This window comes from Carassius carassius, chromosome 3 (genome assembly GCF_963082965.1).
Source record: "Carassius carassius chromosome 3, fCarCar2.1, whole genome shotgun sequence".
Lineage (NCBI taxonomy): Eukaryota > Metazoa > Chordata > Actinopteri > Cypriniformes > Cyprinidae > Carassius > Carassius carassius.
In genome coordinates this window covers 26991370-27006017 of record NC_081757.1, presented here as the reverse complement: position 1 = coordinate 27006017, position 14648 = coordinate 26991370, and the positions used below count along the sequence as shown (strand labels likewise).

Below are 14648 nucleotides of genomic sequence, written 5' to 3'. Positions count from 1 at the left end.
GTTAATTAGATTTTGTCATTGACGTCCGCCAAACCGTAATGGTTTTGGCATGAGTCATATATTATGATAATCCTCTCAATCCCTCTGCAGTAACTGCTGTGTTTTGATTAATAAGTGCATGTGGTTGGTGTGCACACTAATTCCATGATCTAACCCCCTCTGCAGGGTCTCAGTGCGCTGGTCTCTTCAGCACCACCGTCCTGGGGGGCTCCTCTAGTGCCCCCAACCTTCAGGACTATGCACGCACACACCGCAAAAAATTCTCCTCGGGCAGTTTGACCTATAAAGACGGTATGTGCTCAGTTCAGCTCCTTTTATAAAAGAGATAATAGAGTTTACAAGGTAGAAACTATAGTTGAAGGGCACTTCCTGTAAATGTGGGTAATATAGGAGTTTAGGATTAAGTTTCATCAGGTCCTGATCTTGTCTGTCATATTCATATTTCACGTCTGGTTCATTTTCATGGTCTTGAATGTGTGGTGTCCAATAGCTTGTGGAGTCTACAGTGCCATTCATTGTCTTTCAGAAATTATGTCTTTGTTTCTTGTCATTTGTCATATTTTGTGAGGAGTGTTTTATTTTTGACATCATTTAATTGGAAACATATGTTTGTGTACCACTGCAGGAATCCAAAAAAGTTTGAAGCAAAAACATGGTAAAAATGTAGATTTTGTGAACAGCAAACTGAATATAAACTATTGCCTTCTACTACATAAGGGGAGTTTTTGCTACATGATCACATTTTACAATTCAATCTCAGATTCACCACCATTCAAAAGTTTGAGGTCTGTAAGATCTTCTGTATGAAAGTCTCTTCAGTAAAAACAGTAATATTATGAAATGTTACATGAAATGTTAACCATTTTCAGTAAATGATATTTTTATTGTCTAGAATGTATTTCAAAAGTTAATGTATTCATTTTATTGCAAAGAAGAATTTTTTGTCACATGATCCTTTAGAAATAATTCTAATGTGCTGATTTGGTGCTTAAGTATTCCTTATTACTATCAGTGTTGAAAACAGTTGTGCTGCTATATTATGCTATATAATATTTTTGTGGAAACGTTGCTACATTTTTTTTCAGGATTTGAAGAATAGAAAGTTCAAAAGAGCATCATGTATATGCGATACATAATCTTTTGTGATATTGTAAATGTCTTACTGTCACATTTCATCGATTCAGTGTTACCTTGCTGAAAAAAAAAAGATACATTTCTTTTAAAAAATCTTTTTGACCTCAAACATTTGATCAGTAGTGTATATTGCATTTGTATCACATCGATTGATTTGGTAACACTTTACAATAAGGTTATATATGTTAAAGGGATAGTTCACCCAAAACTGAAACTGAACCATAACTGAAACCGTTGCAGTCTGTCAGTCATATAATGGAGGTGAATGGGAATCACGTCTAAAACATACAATAAAACTAAAAAAACATACACAAACAAAACCAATTTAAACCCTGCGGCTCGTGATGATACATTGATGTGTAAAGGCACAAAACGATCAGTCTGTGCTAGAAACTGAACCGTATTTATAAAGTTTTTTTACCTCTGATTCAGGCAATGTGCAAATTGTTCGAATTCTCCTGAGCGCGTTCTAAAGCAGGTGCTTGAGGCGTCTTCTTGTTGCTTTTTCAGCGGATCGCAGACTTATAAGTGCATTACCGCCACCTATCTCTCAAATGGACCATTGACAGATTTTAAGATAATTAAGATTTTAGAGTGTCAATGGTCCATTTGAGAGACAGGTGGTGGTAATGCACTTTTACATCTGCTCCGTAAAGCAAGAAGAAGAATATGCCTCACTTGTCTGCTGCTTTATTTTTTATTGTATGTAGCACTGCTTTTTTTTTATTTAGCCATGATTCCCATCCACCTCAATTATATGACTGATAGACTGCAACGGTTTCAGTTAAAAATCTCAGTTTGTGTTCTACTGAAGAAACAAAGTCACCTACATCTTGGATGCCCCGGGGGTAAGCAATTAAACATCAACTACATTTTTGGGTGAACTATGCCTTTAACACTAATCAGTGCAGGAGCTAACATAAAATTATAATTTTACAGAATTTTACTCATTTATTTATCTAGAATTATCAATACATTTGTAACATTTAAAGTATTTAACATTACCTATGTACAGTATGAATTTGAATGTTGAGTTATTAATGACATTAACCTAAACTAATACATAATGTTAAAAAGACTGGTGATTGTTAGTCATGTGCGTAATGTTAATGAACTGAATCGTATTTTTTCAGTGTGACCCATTATTTGGCTATTCAAATTATTACAAAATTTGATACGTGGCCATTAGCTTTGGATTTCACGCTAATTTGAAATCTTCTCTGAAATTGCATTGACAAATTGTCCCTCACATCCCCATTCCTTCCAGAATGTTCAGTTTGTAGTTCGCTCATGGTGAAACCTTTTGTCCACAAGGTGTCAGTGTGACATTGTTTGGAGTTATCCCTGTTTCAGTCCTCGTTTCCTGTGTCTTGTTTTGTTTGATGCCGTTTTGCAGTTATAACTTTACTCTCTCATTTGTTGCTGTCTTATACGTGAGCCTGTTCATTTAACCTTATTAGCTTCCGTTTAAAATCTGTGGCTGGTCTCTAGGACTGTCATCGGTCATCTAGCACAATCCCCAGTCTCTTTGTCTTCACTGTTGTGTGTGCTTGTGTCCTGTGAAGGCATGTGCTGTTACACTACAGGCTCTCAGAGCTGCTTATATTGCAGAAGTGAGGGGTCGATCGGACCATCTCCAGCTTTTCATGCCTCTGTCCACCATTTTGTTTGTTCTCAGAGATGACGTCTGATAAGATGGCATCTGTATTTATAGTAGAGAAGTGCCCATAAATATTACCGCAGCCAAAGTGTTATAAATAGATCCACTAATTTACTGTGGCAACTCTGTGAAGACATTTAAGCAGTTAGGATAAAAATCTGTCCTCTTATTGTCATTGTCTTTTGAATTTTATTTTTATTTAAGAGTTTATTTTCTCTACCTGAGCTAGGAATAGCCTCAGTCATGGCCGTAGCCAGGCTTCGAAAATTAGTGAGGTCTAGGGGGTTTCTATAATAACCCCCTTATTATGGAATTGTGCTATAAAAACCCCTATAAATACTACTAATTATATACTCTAACATTTTTAAATCATACCCTATTTATTCCATCAAAGTTTGTTAATACTATATTTACGGGGTGGATAATTTTATCAGTTGTTTATTATGCATGCAAACATACATATTGCGCACAAAATGTGTTATTTTCGGATAGTCAGGATTACAAAAGACAATCTCTGACAGTCAGCCCCAGTGGTGCAGAAGGCAAAACGTGTGTCATACATATTTTGACGTGATCGACCTGGGTTCGAATCCAACTTTTCAAGTTGCTAATCACATCAGAAAAGCATTTATTTTCAATGACAATTAAGTAATTAATCAAAAAGTTAAGGGTAGGTGTAGGGAGGGATTTATTGTCCCAATAAGGTGGCATCCATTTAACTAGACTCATTAAGTTATTATTGCATACTGTTTTATAATGTACTACAATACTGAGGTCCAGATAATTACCACTATTTGCAGTAAGTAGTATAAATATGTAGCAGAAAATCCTGCTATTTTAACATAGTATAAATAAAATCTATAGCTATTTGCACTTTTTTGATTACTGCCAGATTAATGCCGGCGATACAATGTTGGTATTAAAATAAACAAAAACCTATAAATAAATGAAATAAACCCAAATTATTTCAAATATTTTGGAAATTAGATAAGATAACGTTATCGCTGACCATAAACTGCATCCTCCTACTTTAAGTTTCTAAAGTGTCAAATTAAGTGGAAAAACAAGTAAAAAAAAAACGCTTATAATAGCTGGATCTGGCAACATCTGTGTCTTGCGCTCTCGCTCACAACTCTCTGAAGACTCATTCACTTCGGTAGCGTCTCGCATCGATCATTTTCATAACACAGACGCTAAACATTATGAATTATACATGCAGACATTCATATGAGGAGTTTAGCAGCAAATTAGTCAATCAGAGAGTAAATTTTATTTTCGAACATGAAAAATTTACCGAGGTCTGGACCTCGGTGACCTCATAGCTGGCTACGGCCATGGCCTCGGTGAACCCATCTGTGAGATTAACATCTTACTTCCACATAATAAGGAACATTCTCACTCTTTAGCTAAAAGTATTAAGACACTAAACGCTGCTCTTCTGCTTTCTGTCTGTAGTCACAGTAGAAAGCCATGCAGCCTTACACCCCTCAGTCACCCTACTATCCTTGACAGTCTCACACCTTCAGCTCTGTAACACCATCCCCATCCTTTAAAGGTGTGCTGTAAAATATGGTAACTCTAGTGACCTTTTTTATTTCCTCAGAGTTGTTGTCTATGCCGGCAGTAAAGCGATTTTCTGTGTCGTTTGCAAAGCATCCGACTAATGGTATGTCTGCTTCTCTTCAAGTATATTTCCACTTCCTCCACCTCCCTTTGTTTTGCATGCCAGTGGAAAACTCTTTCATTTCGGAAATGTTCTTCTGTTTTGACGTGATTTCTGCCATGTTTCCTTCGACCTCTCCAGTTTCATCAACTTTTTAACCATCCAACAAAGTCTCAAACCCTTCCCATATCCACCACTATCGCTATCTGTAGCCTCTTGCGGACATCTCTCACTCTCACCCTCACCCAGTGTTAATCAGTAACGGATGACGTTTGTGGGAATGAGTTTAAGCACGTGTTTGTTTCCTGTGACTGTATGTGCACACGTCTGTGGGAAGGTGGGTGTATTACACTGCAAAAAATCATGTTCTTAATCAGTATTTTTGTCTTCTTTAACATTTGGGAAGCAAAATTAAATAAGATACACTACCGTTCAAAAGTTTGGGGTCAGTAGATTTTTTATTCTTGAAAGAAATTAATACTTTTGATTGATTGAATGCATCCTTGCTGAATGATAGTGATAGTATATCTTTTATAATGTTATAAAATATTTTTATTTTAAATAAATGCTGTTTTGTTTATGAAATAATCCTAAAATGTTATCATAGTTTCCTCAAAAATATTATGCAGCATAATCTCAGTGTTAATAATAAGAAATGTTACTCGAGAACCAGTTTCCAGATTCCTGAAGGATCATGGGAGATTCAAGAATGAAATAATGGCTGCTGAAAATTCAGTTTTCCATCAACGTAATAAATGACATTTTATGATATAAAAAAAGAAAAGAGCCATTATAAATTTTAAAATTAAAATTTTTTTTGTATTTCTGATCAAATAAATGCAGCCTTGGTGACTGTAATAGCCCCTAAAAACATAAAAAAAAAAAACTTTTGAACAGTAGTGTGTGTGAGAACATATATTTAATTTAACCCTTATGCGTTGTTGGGGATGTTTTCGTCCACTAGGGGGTAAAGTTGAGTCTTATTTTGGCCACAACTTTTTTTGATTTTTGGTGACAAATCTTTTGACCCATATTTTGGGAAAATTGAAATTTTCACTATAATTTGCTGTTATACTCCATATAACTCCATATACAAGCCAGAAACTAATCCTTTTTTTGCACAGGCCTATCTAAAGGGTTAATGGTCCCACCTAGTGATCAACTGTAAAAATAAAAAATTTTACCTCTTCCCAAAAGGTTAAACCACAAACAATCAAGAATGCATGATTATATGGTGTCATGGCTTTGCAATCAAAAAATGTCGTTATAATGGAAGTCAATGGGGCAAAAACAGCCACCAACAACAAATTAGGGAGAAAAAATCTAATGCTGCACAAAAACTAAAAATGCATCAAAGCCAATGTTGCTACTAATCTTTGACATGCCCAAGACTGTTATAAAAAGTAAAAAAAAATCCAGCCACAATTACTTTTATATTGAAAATAAGTCATTTTGTGTGTTTTTTCCCCAAATCAGTGACATCATTTATGAACTTGGCAATTAAAGAGTTAAAATCTTGGATTTTAAAAAAATATTTGGTAGTTTTGATCAGGACTGAAGTTGTTGGTTAACAGATTTATGCAAAAAAAAATTGAAAAAAAATTATGAATCTGATAAATTTTTACAGCAGTTTAATTGAGTGGATGTTTTCATCCCGAACATACCGAAAGGGTAGTGAATTTGAACAATCCACAAGGGTTAATTAATTTGTTAAAAACAAATTTGACAGTGCACTGTGAAAAATGTTCATTCAAGATATATTCTTTGCAAACAAGTTGTAATATTTTATTGAAGTAAGATTTAGTTTGTGATATTCCTGCTGAAAAAGTACAAATACTACTGATTAAGATCTTTTTTTTTTTTTTTTTTAAATATGAATAGATGCTCAAGACAATCAATCTGAACCACTGCTGGACACCAATGACTGAGCCCTTCCCCTGTCAACAGTTGTCATTGCTCTGGTACTGTTGGACAGTGTTTTTCACTGTATTTAACTGTAGCAGAAAGTGATAGTTCACAGGGCAATGGCTCACCTGTCACTCTTGTGCTTCATCAATCCTCTCACCAGTTTTATTTAAAATGAATGTTGTTGAGAATTATAGTTTTGTAAATGTTGAGCTATGCAGCCAAGGAGTGTTTTACTCCATTTCCCCTTGATTCTTCTTCATGGGAAGCAGCTTAAAATCTAAAATGCCACAAAGACTTCTTTTAAATTGAAATAGACGTCTTCAGTCTATATGAATAAAACAACCTGCCACACTTGCAGATAAAGATTAACTAGCCGGTGTCTTTTATGGTTATCTACACTTTATTGATAGACAGATGTGCTGTGTATAAACTGCATGTTGATGTTGTATGGTTTAAGATTTTCAGGGTTTTCTCTCTCGGTTTTGCATATGTTGTGATCGAGAGGATGTCCGGAGATGTTGTCTACCATAAACAAACCTGAATGAAGGTGATAACAAAGGTCAAGAGCAATGCAAAAGAAGCGCTTGTGAAGTGATGTGAAATTACTGCAGTGTGTTATGTACTGTAAGGATATCTGGACACAGTTCTGTATGTGTTCAGTACATCTAAGGCAGAGCTTAAAGATGGTCCCTGATCCACCTACACAATCCCCATTCCCTGCCAGATCCCACACACAACACCCACCACACATTCCAAGCCACCCAGCTCTCAAAACCGTTCACGTAGGAGCCTTTCGTCCAAACTAATTATGTTTCTGTAGTTTTTGAGATATGCTTTTTACCTTTATGTCTCTGAATTGCTTAATTATACATTTGTGTGTTTTCCTGGTAATGTGTGCACATAAACGGGTCAGGTGGGCATCAGATGTCCCCACAAGGATAGTTAAACCTGTAATCATCTACATTGTGGGCACCTCCCAATTTTACACATTATAAAACGGCTTTATAAAGAGACTGTAGAATGTCTTTATTAAAATTTAAAAATCTTAAATGTTTGCAAGGTGTAGAGGGTATAGCAAATATAATTATCTGACTTGATTAAATGGAAAATACACGGCATGATATAAGTTGGAAGCATTGGTTATGATTTAATGACATACTGTTAATCTGATAAAACTCATGTATGCACGTTTGTTTTTTCACCTCAACTGTTAAATTAATTTTCCCTTATAAATTGCATTTATTAACAACTTCAACAAAACTGTGCAAATGGAATAATTTGTTTTGTAATATTTTCAAATTATTGAAACTGAAATAGACAGAAAAAAAATGGCCTTTACACTTGCGTTCAAGTTTGGGGTTAGTAAGATTAAGTCTTTTATTCTCACTAAGGCTGTATTCATTTGATCGAAATACTGTAAAACTGTAATATTATTACAATTTAAATTTAAATATCTTCTGTTTTATTATTTAAAGAGTGTGGTTGATTGCGATTTTACTTTTTTAATGTTAGTGTGTAATGTTGCTGTTTGAGCATAAACAATATCTGAAAAAATGCTTACAGAGATTTTAGAATTCTGGCAGTTTAATGCCTACAAAAAGGGCTGGTAAGGGACTACAACGAGCTTCTTCCCAGGTCCGTTGCGTCATGAACCCAGATAAACGTCGCACCCTGGAACATGCAGCAAAGGGGGCAAGGCCATGTTCTGCTGCTTTAGAGAAGAGGAAGAGAAAACTAGGGGTGCACATAAAAATCTGTACATATATGAATCGTGATTTTGTCTTCTAACGATTTTAATGGATTCATAAGTTTCTAAACCAATCTTCTAAAGCAGCGGTTCTCAATCCTGTTCCTCGGGTCCCCCTGCTCTGCGTCTCTCTCTTTCTCTCTCTCTCTCTCTCTCTCTCTCTCATTCAGATCGTCAGATCAGCTTCAACAAACTTCCATTTATAGACTTGTTTTTACAAAGCAATGAGAAGTGTTATACACGGACGCGCGCACGGTCACTGTGCTGTATTAAAGCTTCAATCAGAATAAAACCGTATATTAAAAGATAACCGAAGCAGTAGCATTTACAAACAGCAGCGATTCTAAAAGTATGAAACAACAACAAACAAGCTTTAATTCAATCAGGTCGATACAGTGGCCATATGCACGCTTAAAGAACAATAGTTTTTGTTTTGAAGTTCTAGATGTCTGTGTGGTTATGTAGACCATTTCTGTGTATAGTTTAGTGACTTCCTTGAATCCCTTGTGGTCTTGTGCCTTAATCGATGGATGTTGACCCCAGGAGATGGTACTGTTTCCTCTGCACAGTACATTGTTTGTGAATGAAGGCTGTGGGCTACAATGGACTTAAGAGATGCTGTGTGTCTGCTTGGGATTATGTGCTGGTGACCAGTCGCTCAGGCTAACTCGCCTTTATGTAGGTGTGTTTAGATGTGGAGAAGTGTCTGTTAAACCCTGTGAGACCTGTTGTTGAGAGTTTTTCTGAGAGCATGCGAAGTAACGAAGGGGTAATCACTGTCCACTATGAGAGCCCATGCCCTCACCCGTCTGCTTTTCAACCCCCCTACTCCCCACTTTTCTCTTCTCTTCTCTTCCCTGCTCTGCCTCTTCTTCCTCAGAACCCCTGGAAGAGCACCAGGTAGCCCAGCTGCTGAGGCGCTTTTCCAATGACCCCAAAATTGGCCACCCGTTCTGTTTGGACAGTGCTTTTGCCCACCACCTCCATCAGTGCTCCTACCATCTCCGCCTCTTCCGCAACTGGTTAATCTCTGGCCAGGACCCACTAGAGTACCTCTACGGTCAGCCCTGCGGAGGTCCCTCTGTGCCCTGCTGTGCCGTGACTGCAGTAATGGCAACTACCACAGCCGCCTTAGCTTTGCTCTATAGCGCCTCTGCTGTTTGAAGCATGCTTGTGTTTTGGGAAAAGCAGCATGCTTTTTATTTTTTTAACAGATTGAAGTTTATGTAGGATGTCTTTTTTTAGGGATATTAGGTAAATACTAAATAATCTTGATTTAATCTTGAGTTTTGGGTTTAACTACATTTTTTTTATTAATTTAAAATGTATACTTTTTAAAATTAAATTTCCTTTAATTGACCTCCTAAGCTGTTTTCTTTTCGGAACATACAATACTGTTTTAATATTTGGGGCCAGTAAGGTTTACTTAAGAAATTTAAACTTTTATTTATCAAGGATGCATTATATGGATCAAAAGTGTCAAAGTATTTCTTAATGTTATGAGTCAATTCTATTTAAAAACACGCAAAAAAAAAAGTTAATAAAATAAACTTTCCATCCATCAAACAATTCTATAATAATAGGAAATGTTTCTGGAGGACCAAATTAGCATATGTGACACTGCTGCTGAAAATTCAAAACTTTTCAAATATTTTTAAAGAGAACAGAACAGATTTAAAGATGACAAATTCAGTGCTCTGTACAGAAGAGGCTGGAGTGGCATTAAGAGTGATCTGTCACTGCTGTGTGTTGGGTGTGTGGTGTGGCATCTTATTGCAACTGTGTCAGCTTACAGTCACATCGGCTCTCTGACGTGTCAAAAAATGACTGACTTGCATGATAGTGGCATATGATTTGCATGTCACAAGCTTCCAGGGATTTTCAAAATAAAACATTGTATGTAATTCTCTCTTCCAACTGTGATTTTTCAGTTTTCACTTTTTTCAACAATATTTAAATAAAACCTCTATTACTTCATACATAATCACACATGCACATTGTTATTATTTTGATTTTGTTATTTTATTTTTTTATTCCATTCTCCAGGGTCCAGGGTCTTTTTCATAAGTAAAAGTCATAAGTGATGCATTGTCATCTTTTATAAAATTCATGCTCTGTTTACATGATGATCCACTGGCGCAATATTCACATTGATTCCTTATTTTATTATTATTGATTTGGCCAGCTCCCTCCTAATTTATGTGTGTTGCTTTAATCTACATGAAGAGTTTGGTTTTTCAACTAAAATAAATGCATAGAGACTAACAACTAATTAAAGGAACTTTTTGGTTTTACTTAAAGTTGTGTGAGAGATTGTGACCCTACTAATTGTATAACTTTTAAATGTAGATTTAGAATTCCTATGTACAGTAATACACAACAAGTCTCGGATGAAGAGGAAGTGGTGGTTTTGTTTGTGTGTGTGTAGAGTGTATCTGAATGTTTCCCACCCGTGACTGTGGTTCTGTCACTAACAAGGGTTTGGCAGTAGGTGGAATGTCTACTGACACTGGTTCGGTGGTGATAGACTGCTGGGTCACTCTGGGTGCATACTGATGTCTGGATAGAGGACTGTCTTCTCTCATCACTTCTCTCTTCTGCAGGTTTTGAAGGCTGCTCCATGGTGCCCTCTATCTACCCCCTGGAGACCCTCCATAACTCACTCTCACTCAAGCAAGTGAACGAGTTCCTGACGGCTGTGTGTGAGAATGCAGGAGATTCCCACACCAGGACAACCAGAGGTAATGCCCATAGCACCACTCTAACATTAGGACAATTTTAGGTCAGTTTCAGTTGTTTTGATGCACCAGGGTCCTAACTGTATGTGTGTTTGCCTCCCCTCCTGTAGCTCTCTCAGCTATGTTTGACTCCCAGAACCAGCCCACAGGGGACTCTTACATCCCTCACAGAGTGCTGTCCTCCTCTGTTTCACTGCGCCAGCGCTCTGATCGGCCGCCCTGGTGTGAGTACTGCTGCCCTTATCTACTTCACATAGAGAAAGCTCTCTCAGCAGTCATTGTGCTAACATCTGTTACATATGTTGCATGGATCAGATGTACAATTGATATTTAAGTGGTAACAAATAACAAATTCATGAATTTGTATGTTGATATAATTATGCCTTCAACAAAGTAACAATGTTGACAGTAAAGGGGTTGACAGTTTTATTTGACATGGCAAGTCTTGTGCTAATTAAATAAACTTTGTTGTTTGTTAACATTGCTAACATTTTATCCACAACAGTAAAGCCCCCTTGGGGCTTCAAAAAAAAAAAAAAGTCAGACTTGTGCACTTGTAGAGCACTTCTAATCTGAATAGTATATTTAAAAAAAACTGTTCTTGCAGATAATGCTGTATTAATTAAATAAAAAGTCTACTTAAGTCTATTCACAGAAAGTACATTTTCCTGACAGTGTGTGAAAATGTGTATTTTAATTAATTATGTTTTATTAATCTTTTGACAGGCTTTAAAGAAGTACACTTACTTTGTTTTCTAAGGCACATGTAAAGTGCTTGATTATAAATTTAACTAGTGTGTTATTTAATTATTACAATTAAAGTTAATATATTTTAAAAGTACCAACTTGAAGCTTCATAACTAATTTATATTTTCAAATATATTTAAATCCATGACATAAGTTTTGATAGACATTACACTATATTTAACCATAATTGCTTATCAGTACAGCATGTTTTATAGACAACAGAATTATGGTATAATTATTAGTGGTTCAAAAAAGCACTCTAAAGTCCAAATAATTGCATTTAATATTAATCTAAACTGTTACATTTTATTTTAAAGTCCAATTCTCACTATTAACAATCCATTAACTATGACTAGCCTCAATAAACTCCTAATTTGCTGCTTATTAATAGTTAAGGACGATTGTAAAGTTTAGGTACTGGGATGGATTTGGGATATAGAATAAACAGACAATATGTTAATAATAGGCATGCTAATAAGCAACTAGTTAATAGTGAGAATTGGTCCCTAAAGTGTTACCATTTAAACTACAATACATTTTTTTTATTTGCAGTTGGCATGCAATGAAGTGTCCTAAAATGTTACATTCAGTTCGCACTACATTAAACTACATTAAAAAGTAAATAATTTCTTTAAGAAGTATTCAATAGTGCTATATGCTAAAGTGTATGTCTTTTTCACAAGTTAGAATTACAGAGTCCTACTGACTTTCAAAAGAGAAAACACGATGGTTGACATGCCAATTCGGGTCACAGCTTTAATTAATTGTAATAATATGGTCACTAAAATTCACAAAAATGCAAATTGATAAAATTCTAGGTCTTAATTTTCATATATTTCTTAAACAAAAATGCTTGTATTTGCTATTACAGCAAAAAGCAGTAAAACAGCTTTTAATTAAATTAAATTAAATTAAATTTTGAATTAAAATTCTAATCAAAAGAAAGTAACTGGATTTTTGTTGATGCATTTAGAAGAATGTTTATAAAAAAGTTGGCATAAACTTCATTGTTAAAGTAATTACATGCGCACACACACACGTGCGAGAGAGACACAAATGGCACCTCTTGTAAAATGAGCCGAATAATATGTGTGTTTGTGTGTATGTCTCTGTGCAGACAGCAGTGGTCCCTCCAGTACGGTGTCAAGCGCCGGCCCCTCGTCTCCCACGACGGCTGACACCTCCCCACGCTTCAGCTTCAGTGAGAAGATCACCCTCACCTCGCAGAGCAGTGAGGAGACCCACCCAGCCCCTCACAACAACAGCCACTGCGTGTCCTCCACGTCTGAAACCAGCCTCCCCTCCGAGGACCCCCACCCGTCAGTGCCATCCCCCATCCTGGAGAGACCCAGTCAAATAGCAGTGGACAGCACAGACTCTGCAGGCCAGTGTCTTACAGAGATCCCCTTCTGTGATGAAGCGCCAAGTCCGGCCCCCGACGAGCCCAGCTCACGCTTGACTGACAGTCTGCCAACAGAGTCCTTCTGTAGGCTGTCCGACTCCCTGCCTGTGCTCCTGGAGCTCAGAGAGAGCAGCTCAGAGGCCGGCTCCAGTGCCCAGACCCCGCTCACCCCGGAGGAGCCCGATGAGTTCTTTGATACACAGGAAACACTGGACGTGTGGAGGGGAAGCCCGGGGACCCTTCCTCACCCTGGCACTCCTCTAGAAGTAGGATCTCCACATGTGCCTGAGCCGTGAAGGAAACGCAGACCCCGTCTCAGCATGCTCTCGCTGTAGTGCCTCAGACCTTCATAATGAGTCAAAGTGGGATTTGCCAACATCATTTAAGGGGAGCTGAGGAAACGGAGGCCCACTTGTTTAACACAAAGCGCAAATGCTCATGTTGGAAATCTTAATAAACTCTCCATGTGTTTAATTCTGTAGCGTGGTTCAGAGATGCTTCGTGTGTAACGCGTCACTCTAGTCAAATGGCCAGTGATCAAACATAAGCTGTTAGATGCACTGAAACATTTTTATGAGCACATATTATCTTCCTCGTCTCCAAACGACTGCATCTTCTTCATTAGCTGGTCTGGAAGATATTTTTCAAAGGGACGTTATATTTGATATCAGTCAAGCTGAACTCTTAAATAAGGAACTTACATAGCTAAATGCATATAATAAAGGGATAGTTACCCAAAATTCATCATCAGTTAATCAAAAACCCATTACGTTTCATTCATCCTCAAAACACAAGTGAAGATGTTTTTAATGAAACCTGAGCGATTTCTGTCCCTCCATGGAAAGCTTCATGCTTCAAAATGTTCACAAAGACATAATTAAAGTAATTGATATAAACTGATTGGTGTAATCCAAGTCCTGTGAAGAGACATGATCACTTTATTTGATGAACAGATGTACTGTACATCAGGCATTTATTAACATTGATCAACATAATAAAAAGAGCACATCAAATATGGTAAATGCAAGCTCAGATCATGTCAAACAAGTATGTTTGAGCTTTCATTTATCATGTTTGATGTACTCTATGTATGTGTTGTTCAGTGTATAAAAGCCTAAATGAAAACTCTTCATCATATAAGAGATCATATCTCTAGAAGACTACGATTAAACTGCATATTTCTTTTAGTTTAGTGAGAATGGACTTTAAATATAGCCTAAAAATATTTGTCTTTGTGTTTTCGAAGATGAACGAGAAGGTCTTCCAGATCTGTAATGACATAAGGCTCAGTAAATGATGAAAGAACTTTCATTTTTGAGTGAACTATCCCTTTAAATGAACACTAACCATTTTATTACTATTTGCCAAAGCTTGCTATACCACTGTCATAATTTATTAAATCACTTTAAAATACATATATATATGTAGACTATATATATTTATTGACTAATATGCAGCTTACTTTTAACAATGAGACCGCAAATGAACGAGTCTCATTTTTTTATATTTTAGTTTTTATTTTTGTATTCCATACAGTGCTGTCACGGTGTTAAATAATAGTGGTCTACATTTCAATAACATTTCTCCCCCTTTGTACTGTTCACCTTTTCAACATTGAAGTACTTTTTTGTACCATGAACTCTCCTGTT

General features: G+C 36.5%; 1 protein-coding gene across 5 annotated transcripts in view; it reads left to right on the top strand.

Annotated features, from left to right (window-relative positions):
- Window positions 1–13953, top strand: part of ppip5k1a (diphosphoinositol pentakisphosphate kinase 1a) — a 30141-nt gene extending 16188 nt beyond the window's left edge. The window contains exons 25-31 of one of the 5 annotated variants that reach the window (XM_059535027.1): window positions 166–291; window positions 626–655; window positions 4398–4460; window positions 8993–9172; window positions 10716–10853; window positions 10961–11074; window positions 12715–13953. In XM_059535027.1, the coding sequence (XP_059391010.1) occupies window positions 166–291; window positions 626–655; window positions 4398–4460; window positions 8993–9172; window positions 10716–10853; window positions 10961–11074; window positions 12715–13295 (1232 nt within the window). In that variant the 3' untranslated portion in view covers window positions 13296–13953. Of the gene's footprint in view, window positions 1–165; window positions 292–625; window positions 656–4397; window positions 4461–8992; window positions 9220–10715; window positions 10854–10960; window positions 11075–12714 lie in introns of those variants that run through there. The other 4 variants (XR_009426726.1, XM_059535038.1, XM_059535047.1 and 1 more) reach the window with 4 other exon arrangements.
- Window positions 13954–14648: the final 695 nt, after the last annotated feature.